The 11,678-nt window shown below is 49.1% G+C and overlaps 1 protein-coding gene across 1 annotated transcript in view; it reads left to right on the forward strand.

Moving 5' to 3' along the window:
• SSH3 (slingshot protein phosphatase 3) overlaps nt 1-10,271 on the forward strand; it is a 68,088-nt gene extending 57,817 nt beyond the window's left edge. The window contains exons 13-14 of the mRNA XM_066588021.1: nt 6,369-6,783; nt 9,441-10,271. Coding sequence (XP_066444118.1) covers nt 6,369-6,783; nt 9,441-9,701 — 676 coding nt within the window. The 3' untranslated portion in view covers nt 9,702-10,271. The remainder of the gene's footprint in view (nt 1-6,368; nt 6,784-9,440) is intronic.
• Nucleotides 10,272-11,678: the final 1,407 nt, after the last annotated feature.

Raw genomic sequence — 11,678 nt, forward strand, 5'->3', positions numbered from 1 at the left:
GCATAAACGTACAGCCCGAGAGCCAAGGATGCATCTGCTGCATAAACGGGCAGCCCGAGAGCCAAGGATGCATCTTCTACATAAGCGGGCAGCCCGAGAGCCAAGGATGCATCTGCTGCATAAACGTACAGCCCGATAGCCAAGGATGCATCTGCTGCATAAACGGGCAGCCCGAGAGCCAAGGATGCATCTGCTGCATAAACGGGCAGCCTGAGAGCCTACGATGCATCTGCTGCATAAACGGGCAGCCCGAGAGCCAAGGATGCATCTGCTGCATAAATGGGCAGCCTGAGAGCCAAGGATGCATCTGCTGCATAAACGTACAGCCTGAGAGCCAAGGATGCATCTGCTGCATAAACATACAGCCCGAGAGCCAAGGATGCATCTGCTGCATAAATGGGCAGCCTGAGAGCCAAGGATGCATCTGCTGCATAAACGTACAGCCCGAGAACCAAGGATACATCTGCTGCATAAACGTACAGCCCGAGAGCCAAGGATGCATCTGCTGCATAAACGGGCAGCCCGAGAGCCAAGAATGGATCTGCTGCATAAACGGGCAGCCCGAGAGCCAAGGATGCATCTGCTGCATAAACGGGCAGCCCGAGAGCCAAGAATGCATCTGCTGCATAAACTGGCAGCTCGAGAGCCAAGGATGCATCTGCTACATAAACGGGCAGCCTGAGAGCCTACAATGCATCTGCTGCATAAACGGGCAGCCCGAGAACCAAGGATGCATCTGCTGCATAAACATACAGCCCGAGAGCCAAAGATGCATCTGCTGCATAAAGGGCAGCCCGAGAGCCAAGGATGCATCTGCTGCATAAAGGGCAGCCCGAGAGCCAAGGATGCATCTGCTGCATAAATGTACAGCCCGAGAGCCAAGTATGCATCTGCTGCATAAACGTACAGCCCGTGAGCCACGGATGCATCTGCTGCATAAACGTACAGCCCGAGAGCCAAGGATGCATCTGCTGCATAAACGTACAGTCCGAGAGCCAAGGATGCATCTGCTGCATAAACGGGCAGCCCGAGAGCCAAGGATGCATCTGCTGCATAAACGGGCAGCCCGAGAGCCTACAATGCATCTGCTGCATAAACGGGCAGCCCGAGAGCCAAGGATGCATCTGCTGCATAAACGGGCAGCCCGAGAGCCTACGATGCATCTGCTGCATAAACGGGCAGCCCGAGAGCCAAGGATGCATCTGCTGCATAAACGGGCAGCCCGAGAGCCAAGGATGCATCTGCTGCATAAACGGGCAGCCCGAGAGCCAAGTATGCATCTGCTGCATAAACGTACAGCCCGTGAGCCAAGGATGCATCTGCTGCATAAACATACAGCCCGAGAGCCAAGGATGCATCTGCTGCATAAACGTACAGTCCGAGAGCCAAGGATGCATCTGCTGCATAAACGGGCAGCTCGAGAGCCAAGAATGCATCTGCTGCATAAACTGGCAGCTCGAGAGCCAAGGATGCATCTGCTGCATTAACGGGCAGCCCGAGAGCCAAGGATGCATCTGCTGCATAAACGTACAGCCCGAGAGCCAAGGATGCATCTGCTGCATAAACGGGCAGCCCGAGAGCCAAGGATGCATCTGCTGCATAAACATACAGCCCGTGAGCCAAGGATGCATCTGCTGCATAAACATACAGCCCGAGAGCCAAGGATGCATCTGCTGCATAAACGTACAGTCCGAGAGCCAAGGATGCATCTGCTGCATAAACGGGCAGCTCGAGAGCCAAGAATGCATCTGCTGCATAAACTGGCAGCTCGAGAGCCAAGGATGCATCTGCTGCATAAACGGGCAGCCCGAGAGCCAAGGATGCATCTGCTGCATAAACGTACAGCCCGAGAGCCAAGGATGCATCTGCTGCATAAAGGGCAGCCCGAGAGCCAAGGATGCATCTGCTGCATAAAGGGCAGCCCGAGAGCCAAGGATGCATCTGCTGCATAAATGTACAGCCCGAGAGCCAAGTATGCATCTGCTGCATAAACGTACAGCCCGAGAGCCAAGGATGCATCTGCTGCATAAACGTACAGTCCGAGAGCCAAGGATGCATCTGCTGCATAAACGGGCAGCCCGAGAGCCTACAATGCATCTGCTGCGTAAACGGGCAGCCCGAGAGCCAAGGATGCATCTGCTGCATAAACGTACAGCCCGAGAGCCTACGATGCATCTGCTGCATAAACGGGCAGCCCGAGAGCCAAGGATGCATCTGCTGCATAAACGGGCAGCCCGAGAGCCAAGGATGCATCTGCTGCATAAACGGGCAGCCCGAGAGCCAAGTATGCATCTGCTGCATAAACGTACAGCCCGTGAGCCAAGGATGCATCTGCTGCATAAACGTACAGCCCGAGAGCCAAGGATGCATCTGCTGCATAAACGTACAGCCCGAGAGCCAAGGATGCATCTGCTGCATAAACGGGCAGCTCGAGAGCCAAGAATGCATCTGCTGCATAAACTGGCAGCTCGAGAGCCAAGCATGCATCTGCTGCATAAACGGGCAGCCCGAGAGCCAAGGATGCATCTGCTTCATAAACGGGCAGCCCGAGAGCCAAGGATGCATCTGCTGCATAAACGTACAGCCCGTGAGCCAAGGATGCATCTGCTGCATAAACGGGCAGCCCGAGAGCCAAGGATGCATCTGCTGCATAAAGGGCAGCCCGAGAGCCAAGTATGCATCTGCTGCATAAACGTACAGCCCGTGAGCCAAGGATGCATCTGCTGCATAAACGTACAGCCCGAGAGCCAAGGATGCATCTGCTGCATAAACGTACAGCCCGAGAGCCAAGGATGCATCTGCTGCATAAACGGGCAGCTCGAGAGCCAAGAATGCATCTGCTGCATAAACTGGCAGCTCGAGAGCCAAGCATGCATCTGCTGCATAAACGGGCAGCCCGAGAGCCAAGGATGCATCTGCTTCATAAACTGGCAGCCCGAGAGCCAAGGATGCATCTGCTGCATAAACGTACAGCCCGTGAGCCAAGGATGCATCTGCTGCATAAACGTACAGCCCGAGAGCCAAGGATGCATCTGCTGCATAAACGTACAGCCCGAGAGCCAAGGATGCATCTGCTGCATAAACGGGCAGCTCGAGAGCCAAGAATGCATCTGCTGCATAAACTGGCAGCTCGAGAGCCAAGCATGCATCTGCTGCATAAACGGGCAGCCCGAGAGCCAAGGATGCATCTGCTTCATAAACTGGCAGCCCGAGAGCCAAGGATGCATCTGCTGCATAAACGTACAGCCCGTGAGCCAAGGATGCATCTGCTGCATAAACGGGCAGCCCGAGAGCCAAGGATGCATCTGCTGCATAAACGGGCAGCCCGAGATCCAAGGATGTATCTGCTGCATAAACGGGCAGCCCGTGAGCCAAGGATGCATCTGCTGCATAAACGGGCAGCCCGAGAGCCAAGGATGCATCTGCTGCATAAACGGGCAGCCCGAGAGCCAAGGATGCATCTGCTGCATAAACGTACAGCCCGATAGCCAACAATGACGTCATTCGCTCGTTCGAACGTTGAATTGTGTCATCTAAAAGGGCCCGGAGTTATGACTGGGACGGCCTGATGGGTATCTACGCCTGACGTCCTGTATAGAAGCACCCCCCTTGTGAAGCTGTCGGGGGGTGATGGAGCCGCGTGATGGATTTTTATAGCCACCTGCTCCTTGGTTCCGCAGTGCCCCCCTCTGACTTATATGGGAGAGCGTGCACACGGGAAAAAAGTCAGATTTCTGTGCGCCACGCAGTCTTCATAGGGGGACACTGCAGGTACCAGGGAGCGGGTGGGTATAAAAAATACATTACCGGGCTCCCTGTCCTCTTCCCTAATGGCAACATAACGAAGGGTGCTTTTACACGGGACGACCAGTTGGGCACAGATACTCGACAGCTCGTCCCAGTGATGATCGTTCACAGGAGGATTCATCGCTAGTACATGGAGGTGGTGCAGTAAACAGGCAGTTGTTCGTGGGTGTCTGTTCACACGGGCCGATCTGTCGTTCCGTTTTTATGCCTGCAGAAACTGAACAACGAACTAATTGATTGTCCTTCGTTCAGCGGTGCGAGCATTTACACTGCATGGTAGTCGTTCAGATTCTTGCTGATCATGTTAATCTGAACGCTTTCCCGGCCCGTGTAAAAAGTTAGTTTATGCTGCTGCAGGGGGGTGACCGTTTCCCTAAGTACAAAGCAAACAGGAGGGCTGTTAGGAGAATGGGACGAGGGTACACATCTACTGTTATGGTGCTTTCACACAGGAGGATTACGGTTCAGATTCTTGCACTCGGGATTCTACATGATAGTCGTCCGATGTAAATGCATGCAGCGACTGAACGAGAATTGTTCAATCATAGAACCCTAGAATCGTAGAGTTGGAAGTGACCTCCGAAGTCATTAGGTCCTCCGGGGTCATTAGGTCCTCCGGGGTCATTGGGTCCTCCGGGGTCATTGGGTCCTCCGGGGTCATCGGGTCCAACTGCTCAGAGCAGAATCACTAAATCATCCCAGACAGATATTTGTGCAGCCTTTGTTTGAACACTTCCATTGAAGGAGAACTCCCCACCTCCCATGGCAATCTGTTCCACTCATTGATCCCCCTCACTGTCTAATATCTAATCTGTGTCTCCTCCCTTTCAGTTTTATCCCATTGCTTCTAGTCTTTCCTTGTACTGATGAGAATAGGGCTGATCCTTCTGTACTGTGACAGCCCTTCAGATATTTGTAGACAGCTATTAAAGGGGTTGTCTCGCGGCAGCAAGTGGGGTTATACACTTCTGTATGGCCATATTAACCCCTTGAGTGGCAGGTTTCCTATCACCCTGTCGTGCCCACCAGGGCAGGTTTTTTAAAATGGTCTAATCATTGAATTTCAACTAATTTTGCAGTTGCGTCTCAAGAGCCATACCTTTTTCATTTTTCCATTGACAGGGCCATATGAGGCCTTGTTTTTTGCGGGACAAGTTGTGATTTTTTTAAACAGGGGGGAGGAAAAAAAGAAATGGGGAAAAAAGAAAAAAAGGGGCCATGTCATTAAGGGGTTAAATAATGTATTAACTTCCTTCTCTGGGTCATTACGACACATGGATACCACATGTGTGATTGTATTTTTGATTTTTTACAAAGTAAAGGGAGACAAGTGTTTTTTTTATTTTTTTAATAATTTTTTTACTTTTTTTTAAATTTTTTTTTATTTAATTTTTTTTTTTGTCCCTATAGGGGACTTCCACAGGGACCCATCAGGACCCCTGATCACATTCCGGGGGTCCGATGATGACAGCCCTTTACATGCTGCAGTGACAACCCTTTACATGCTGCAGTCACATAGACTGCAGCATGTAAAGGGTTAACACAGCAGAGATCGGAGGTTTTCTCTGATCTCTGCTGTAAGAGCTAGTACCTAGCTGTCCTCTGACAGCTAACAACCAGCTCTCCCTGCCACAGAGACCATCGGCTTGCTTCTGACAAGCCGATGGTCTCTATGGCAACCTTTAAACAAAGCAGGACATTGCCGACATGTCGGCAATATCTTCTGCTTCTGTCATAGCCCTTGCTTTGTTTTCTGTGGGTCTGTGCAGGCAGAGCACACTGTCACAGCTTGTGGCATTGTGCTCTGCAGCTCCCATAGTGATACATAGCCCGGAAATCTTCCGGGCAGTATCGCTATGAGCAGTGGAGCTCGGCCCCGGAAATTTTCCGGGCGTGCCACTCAAGGGGTTAATGCACTTTGTAATATACATCGTGCATTAAATATTGGCCATACAGAAGTTATACACTTACCCCCTCCGGTGTTGGCGTCCCCGTCTCCATGTCGCCGACCGAAGCCGTCTGCCGGGATTAGACGCGCTTGCGCTGAAGGGGCCGCTCCGGCGTGCTCGCGCCGCACAGGTCTTTTGCGCATGCGCAGAAGACCTCTGCGGCGCGAGCACGCCGGAGCCGGACAGAAGAGGGCAGACTGCGCAAGCGCGTCTAATCCAGGCAGAAGGCGGATTTGTTGTGTACTGCGTATTTTAATTACATGAAAAATATGCACTTAATACGTGGGACACCTACGCCTGCGAGAGTGACTGGCTGTCTAGTATGGCAGCTCCTCATTGGTGTCTTTATCCATGATTTTCATTTGGGAGTACTGTGACCTTATTGTCCTCAGGATCGCTGACGGTCCCCAAGGTTGGCCCCCACTAATCATGAAGTGATGCGTATCCTAGCAATATGGAATCCCTTTAACGGGTCGAAACACCTGTTCAATTAGCTGCTCTTCTAGTTCCCTGCGTGTGTTGTGCCAAAACTTGTCTGCAAAGTTGTCTGTAGAGATGATCCATATATATAACATATATATCCTCTTCTCTGTATTATCCTGTTTTCTGTAGTAAGCAAAGACATAGTTATCTGTGGGACCCGAGCTCGGCACCACCGCCCCCACAACTACCGAGTCTCCCAGAACCTCTGGCGGGGGCTTTTGTAGCACCCATTTCTTCTGCACAAAGGAGGATGAGCTTGCGTGCTCTCATGAGATCCATCAGTGAGATGGAGGCAACCGAGGAGGGGACCATGTGGAAAGACCTGGAGAAGATGGATATGGTGGCCGAAAGGCAGGAGAGCGAGTTAGAGAGTGTATTTTCCATGGACGAGAGTTTATTGAAGGAACCGGAGAGTTTTAAGGACCAAGAAGAAGGTTTCCATAAAACTGAGCAGCGGGACGTAGGCGTCCAAGAGGGTGGATTGACCTCAGATTCAAACCAAAGGAGTTCTGCATTCCTGGAGGAGAACCCAACGCTGGATGAGGTGAGGACCTACAAATGTTGCTGAACGTATTAGAACGTCCTAAGACATCTTACCAGACATTAGGGGGTGGGAGTTCTAAATTCAAAATGCGCCATCTCTAATATTCTCAAACTCTTAAAGGGGTTGTCCAGGACTTTGAATTTGATGTCAGCTGTGTCTGCAACCGGGCCGCTGCATTGTGGTCAGTGCAATGTGCTCCCTGCACTTCCCATAGTGACCGCTTCACTGGTAATCAGCTGATCTGCGAGGATCAGAGTGGCGGACCCCCACCGATTATCTAATCTGAGAACAAGTCATCAATGGGAAAAAATGGATAGGTCCCAAACGAACCAGAATATGGCGACTAAAGCAGTACAACATAAAGATCCACATGTGGTATCGCTGTAATCGTAGGAACCCGTAGAATAATGATAAAAATGGTGTAAGGCTACATTCACACCAGCGAGAATACCGCGCAAGTTGTGTGCGCTACAAGATGCACGGATATGAACTCCATTCTTTTCAATGGACTTATTTACATTAGTGATTTTTTAATGTATTTTTTTCCTCGCAGTGATGCTGCGGTTAAAGATTGCATGTTCTGTCTTTTGGCCTTCTCTAGGAACGCCTCGCCCATTGTTTTCAATGGGACCTTAAATGACTTTGCATAGCGCTCGCATCCCGTGGGAACCACCTGCAATCCTCTGACACATGTGAAACACGCGCCGGAGGATCGCTATGTCACAAAAAACATGCACGGCCTTTTTTTTGATGAAAAACGCCTCGCATTGGTTTGAAAAACGTACGTTGGCAAGTACAAAACTTGGCGCGATATTGTGCTCGCCCGTGGGAAATGTAACTTATTACTATTTTTTCATTTCACTCCACTTTCAAATTTTGTATTTATTTATTTTTTTAAATGCATTATTTGCAACATTGCATGGTACTGCTAAAAATACAACCCCCCCACCCCCCAAAAAAAAACAAAAAAAAACAAGCCCTTAAATTGCTAAGTTGATTGAAAAATACAAATTTATGAATTTTTTTTCTTTCAATGTAGAGAAAAAAGTGAAAGTAAAACTAAAAACTTCTGTTCTTGGAAGGGTTTAATCAGCTGCTGCAGCTACCACTATTCGGAGATTAGGGGCCTATTGCATGTTTTGGGATTGAACGCAATCATTAACCCCTTAACGACCAGGTCATAGTGTTTTTACGTCCTGCAGCTGCAGGACGTGTATGGAGGGAGGTAGCGCTGCTATCTCCCTCCATACAGCGCGGGCGTCAGCTGTTTATTACAGCTGACACCCGCGGGCAATAGCGATCGCGGCTATTAACCCTTTAAATGCCCCGAACGCTGTTTGGGGGTCCCGCACGGCCCCCCCGCGGTGAGATCGGGGGATCCGTGCAGGTGTCATGGCAGCCGGGGTCCTAATGAATGGCCCCAGGGCTGCCTTAGCAGACTGCCTATTAAGCCATCCACACAGGGTGGCTTCATAGACTGCCTGTAAAAAAGCAGTATGACGTAATGCTATAGCATTATGTCATACTGCAGGAGTGATCAAAGCATCGCATGTTAAAGTCCCCCAGGGGGACTTCAAAGTAAAGTTAAAAAAAAGATCAATAAAGTTTTTTAAATTGTAAAAAAAAAGTTATAAAAGTTTAAATCACCCCCTTTTTGCCATATCTATTATTAAAAAATCTAAATCATAAAATAAAAATATGTATTTGATATCGCCGCGTCCGTAAAAGTCCGATCTATCAAAGTAGTGCATTATTTTTTCTGCACGGTGAACGTTGTCCGAAAAAAAAAATAAAGGACGCCAGAAATGCATTTTTTTAGTTACCCTGTCTCCCAGAAAAAACGCAATAAAAAGCGATCGAAAAGTTGTATGTATTCCAAATTGATACTATCGGAAACTACAGGACATCCCGCAAAAAATGAGCCCTCGCTCAACTACGTCGACGGAAAAATAAAAAAGTTATTGCGCAAACAAAATGACCGCAGCAAATGATTGAAAGAAATTAAATATCTTTAAAAAAAATACAAGTACTACAGCAAAAACAATACTATATAAGTTTGGTATCGTAGTAATCGTACCGACCCATAGCATAAAAATATCAGGTCGTTTTGTTGCAGTTTGTGCGTTGTAGAAACAGGACGCACCGAAAGATGGTGGAATGTCGTTTTTTTTCCCATTTCTCTCCGCTAAGAATTTTCAAAAAGTTTTTCAGTACATTATATGGTACAATAAATAGTGCCATTGAAAAATACAACTCGTCCCGCAAAAAACAACAAGCCCTCATACAGCGACTTCGATGGATAAATAAAGGAGCTACTATTTTTTAAAAGGGAGTAGGAAAAACAAGAATGGAAAAAAGCAAAAAAGCCTGGTCACTAAGGGGTTAATCCATATACAGTAAGCTCCTCGACTCCCCGGCAGCCAGAACTTATCAGCGGTTAGAATTCTGGGTCAAATTTAACCAAAACCTTTTTTCAGTGATACTCCAAAACTGATGATAGGATAGCGCCACCTGCTGTCCTTATTCTACGTCCACCTCCGTAATCGTTCCAAGGTGGAGATTCCCTGTAAGGAGGTATTAACCATTTATGTGATCTGCAGAAATGTTTGTAGTGTGCTTCTGAAGGTGGCGGTACTGAATGATTGCTCATTTCACAGTGTAGAAGCAGTTCTTCTCCTTCGCCGGTCCCCCATTATGCCTCATCAGCTGCTCGCCGAAGATCCAGACGCAAAAAGAAGCTCCTCGCCCAACAAGTCCTGGAGCCTTCGCGGGCGGGGCACGCGTTGAAGCACGAATCTGTATCAGAGCTTCAAGGAGCCGCAGTTGTAAGCAAGCGTCTGCAGGAGGCAGGACACCACGCCCGCAAAGCCAGGATCATGCGGCAGAGCAACGTGGGGGAGTCACCGGAGGAGCTCTGATGGCTCCAGCGCCCTGCAGGAGGTCTGGACACAACATAACCGCCAAGATTATTTTTATAAAGTGATTCTTTTTATTCTCTCTCTCATTCTCCTTCCGCACAGCGCTGCTGCATCGCCCCACACAACCGCAGCTTTACGATGAGACGGACTCAGGGACAGCATCACTACTACGCCTGGCGGCAGTATTGGCATACTGTAGAGGCTTGTGTTGCCTTCAGACTCTGCTGTTACGGGCCGCGGCTCTAGGGGGCGCTTCACGCCACAAGGCTTCAGCTCTCCATACTTCATGGGACAACACTGTATTTTTGAAAGCTCATAAGCCATAAATGCTACTCTGTATATTTATTTAATATATTTTTTATAATTCTTCTCCCGGGTTCGGTCTGCCCCTCAGCCTGCCAATACACTTAGGACCACATTTTGCACCTTGATTATATTCATATGGACCTTTAATCTGATTTTGTGTACATTATTTCTATTTATCCACCTACAGTGACCACCATAGATAGGACCGCTGTAACCCTGAAGTAGGGCCGGGCCATTTGTCCTAAAATTAAAATCTTGATTTTTTTTTTCATTTTTTTTTTCCAAAAATGTTCTCGCTTTTTAATTTTTATTTTCTTATAATTTACTAAGCAAGTTAAAAGAATTCCAAAACGCATTATTTTACATAAGTGAACTGTACGCACAGTAGTTCCTTAATGCGTATCTGAATGGTCATGCACAGTGACGCAGCTTCATAAGCGCTGCAGGTGGGGAAGAGTCCTGGACTTTTCTCCGGTCTCCCTTTTCTAGATAATGCTGATATGGCCACTTGGCACATTTTCGGGAAGTTCTACCCCACTACAGTAATGGCAGGCTGGTGGTGGCTTAGTTGCCCTAAAGATGCTAACAGGGTCCCTTTAAGGAACTGCTGTGCAAGAACATGGCCTACTGTATGTAAAAGAATGCACTTCGAAGTAATAAACACATGAAAGATGGAGTTGTACCCCCCTCAGTGATCACAGCTACCCCACCCCAATCATCACAGCCCACTTCTGTAGTGGCCTCTTTATTAGTCTTCTCCACAGTCCCCTGTAGTATTCTCTGCAGCCCCCCACAAGACTGTAGTGTTCTCCTCTGCAGCCCCCACCTGTAGCATTCCCCTCTGCAGCTCCCGCTTGTAGTGCTCGGCAGCCCCTGCCTGTAGAACTGTAGCATTCCGATGGGCAGCCCCCGTCTGAAGGATTGTAGTGTTCCGCTCAGCAGCCCCAGCTTGTAGGACTGTAGCATTCGGATGCGCAGCCCTCGCCTGTAGGACTGTAGCGTTCCGATGGGCAGCCCTCGCCTGTAGGACTGTAGCATTCCACTCGGCAGCCCCCGTCTGAAGGATTGTAGCATTCCGCTGAGCAGCCCCAGCCTGTAGGACTGTAGCGTTCCGATGGGCAGCCCCAGCCTGTAGGACTGTAGCATTCCCCTCGGCAGCTCCCGCTTGTAGAACTGTAGCGTTCCGATGGGCAGCCCTCGCCTGTAGTACTGTAGCATTCTGCTCGGCAGCCCCCGTCTGAAGGATTGTAGCGTTCCGCTCAGCAGCTTGTAGGACTGTAGCGTTCCGATGGGCAGCCCCTACCTGTAGGACTGTAGCGTTTTGCTCAGCAGCCCCTGCCTGTAGAACTGTAGGGATCCCTACACATATTATTATATTCCACAATTCTGGGATTCTGAGAGACGCCATCGATGAGCACCTCAAGGAGAATGAGGGAATAACTCCTCACCAGCATGGGTTCATGAAGGGTCGCTCTGACAAATCTGATCAGTTTCTACCATGAAGTAAGCTCTAGGCTGGACCTGGGAGGGTCTATTGATCTCGTATATCTGGACTTCTCTAAAGCGTTTGACACCGTGCCTCATAATAGGCTGATATACAAAATGAGAAGCTCAGATTGGGGGAAAACGTGTGTATCTGGGTAAGGAACTGGCTCAGAGATAGAAAGCAGA

This window comes from Eleutherodactylus coqui, chromosome 13 (genome assembly GCF_035609145.1).
Source record: "Eleutherodactylus coqui strain aEleCoq1 chromosome 13, aEleCoq1.hap1, whole genome shotgun sequence".
NCBI lineage: Eukaryota > Metazoa > Chordata > Amphibia > Anura > Eleutherodactylidae > Eleutherodactylus > Eleutherodactylus coqui.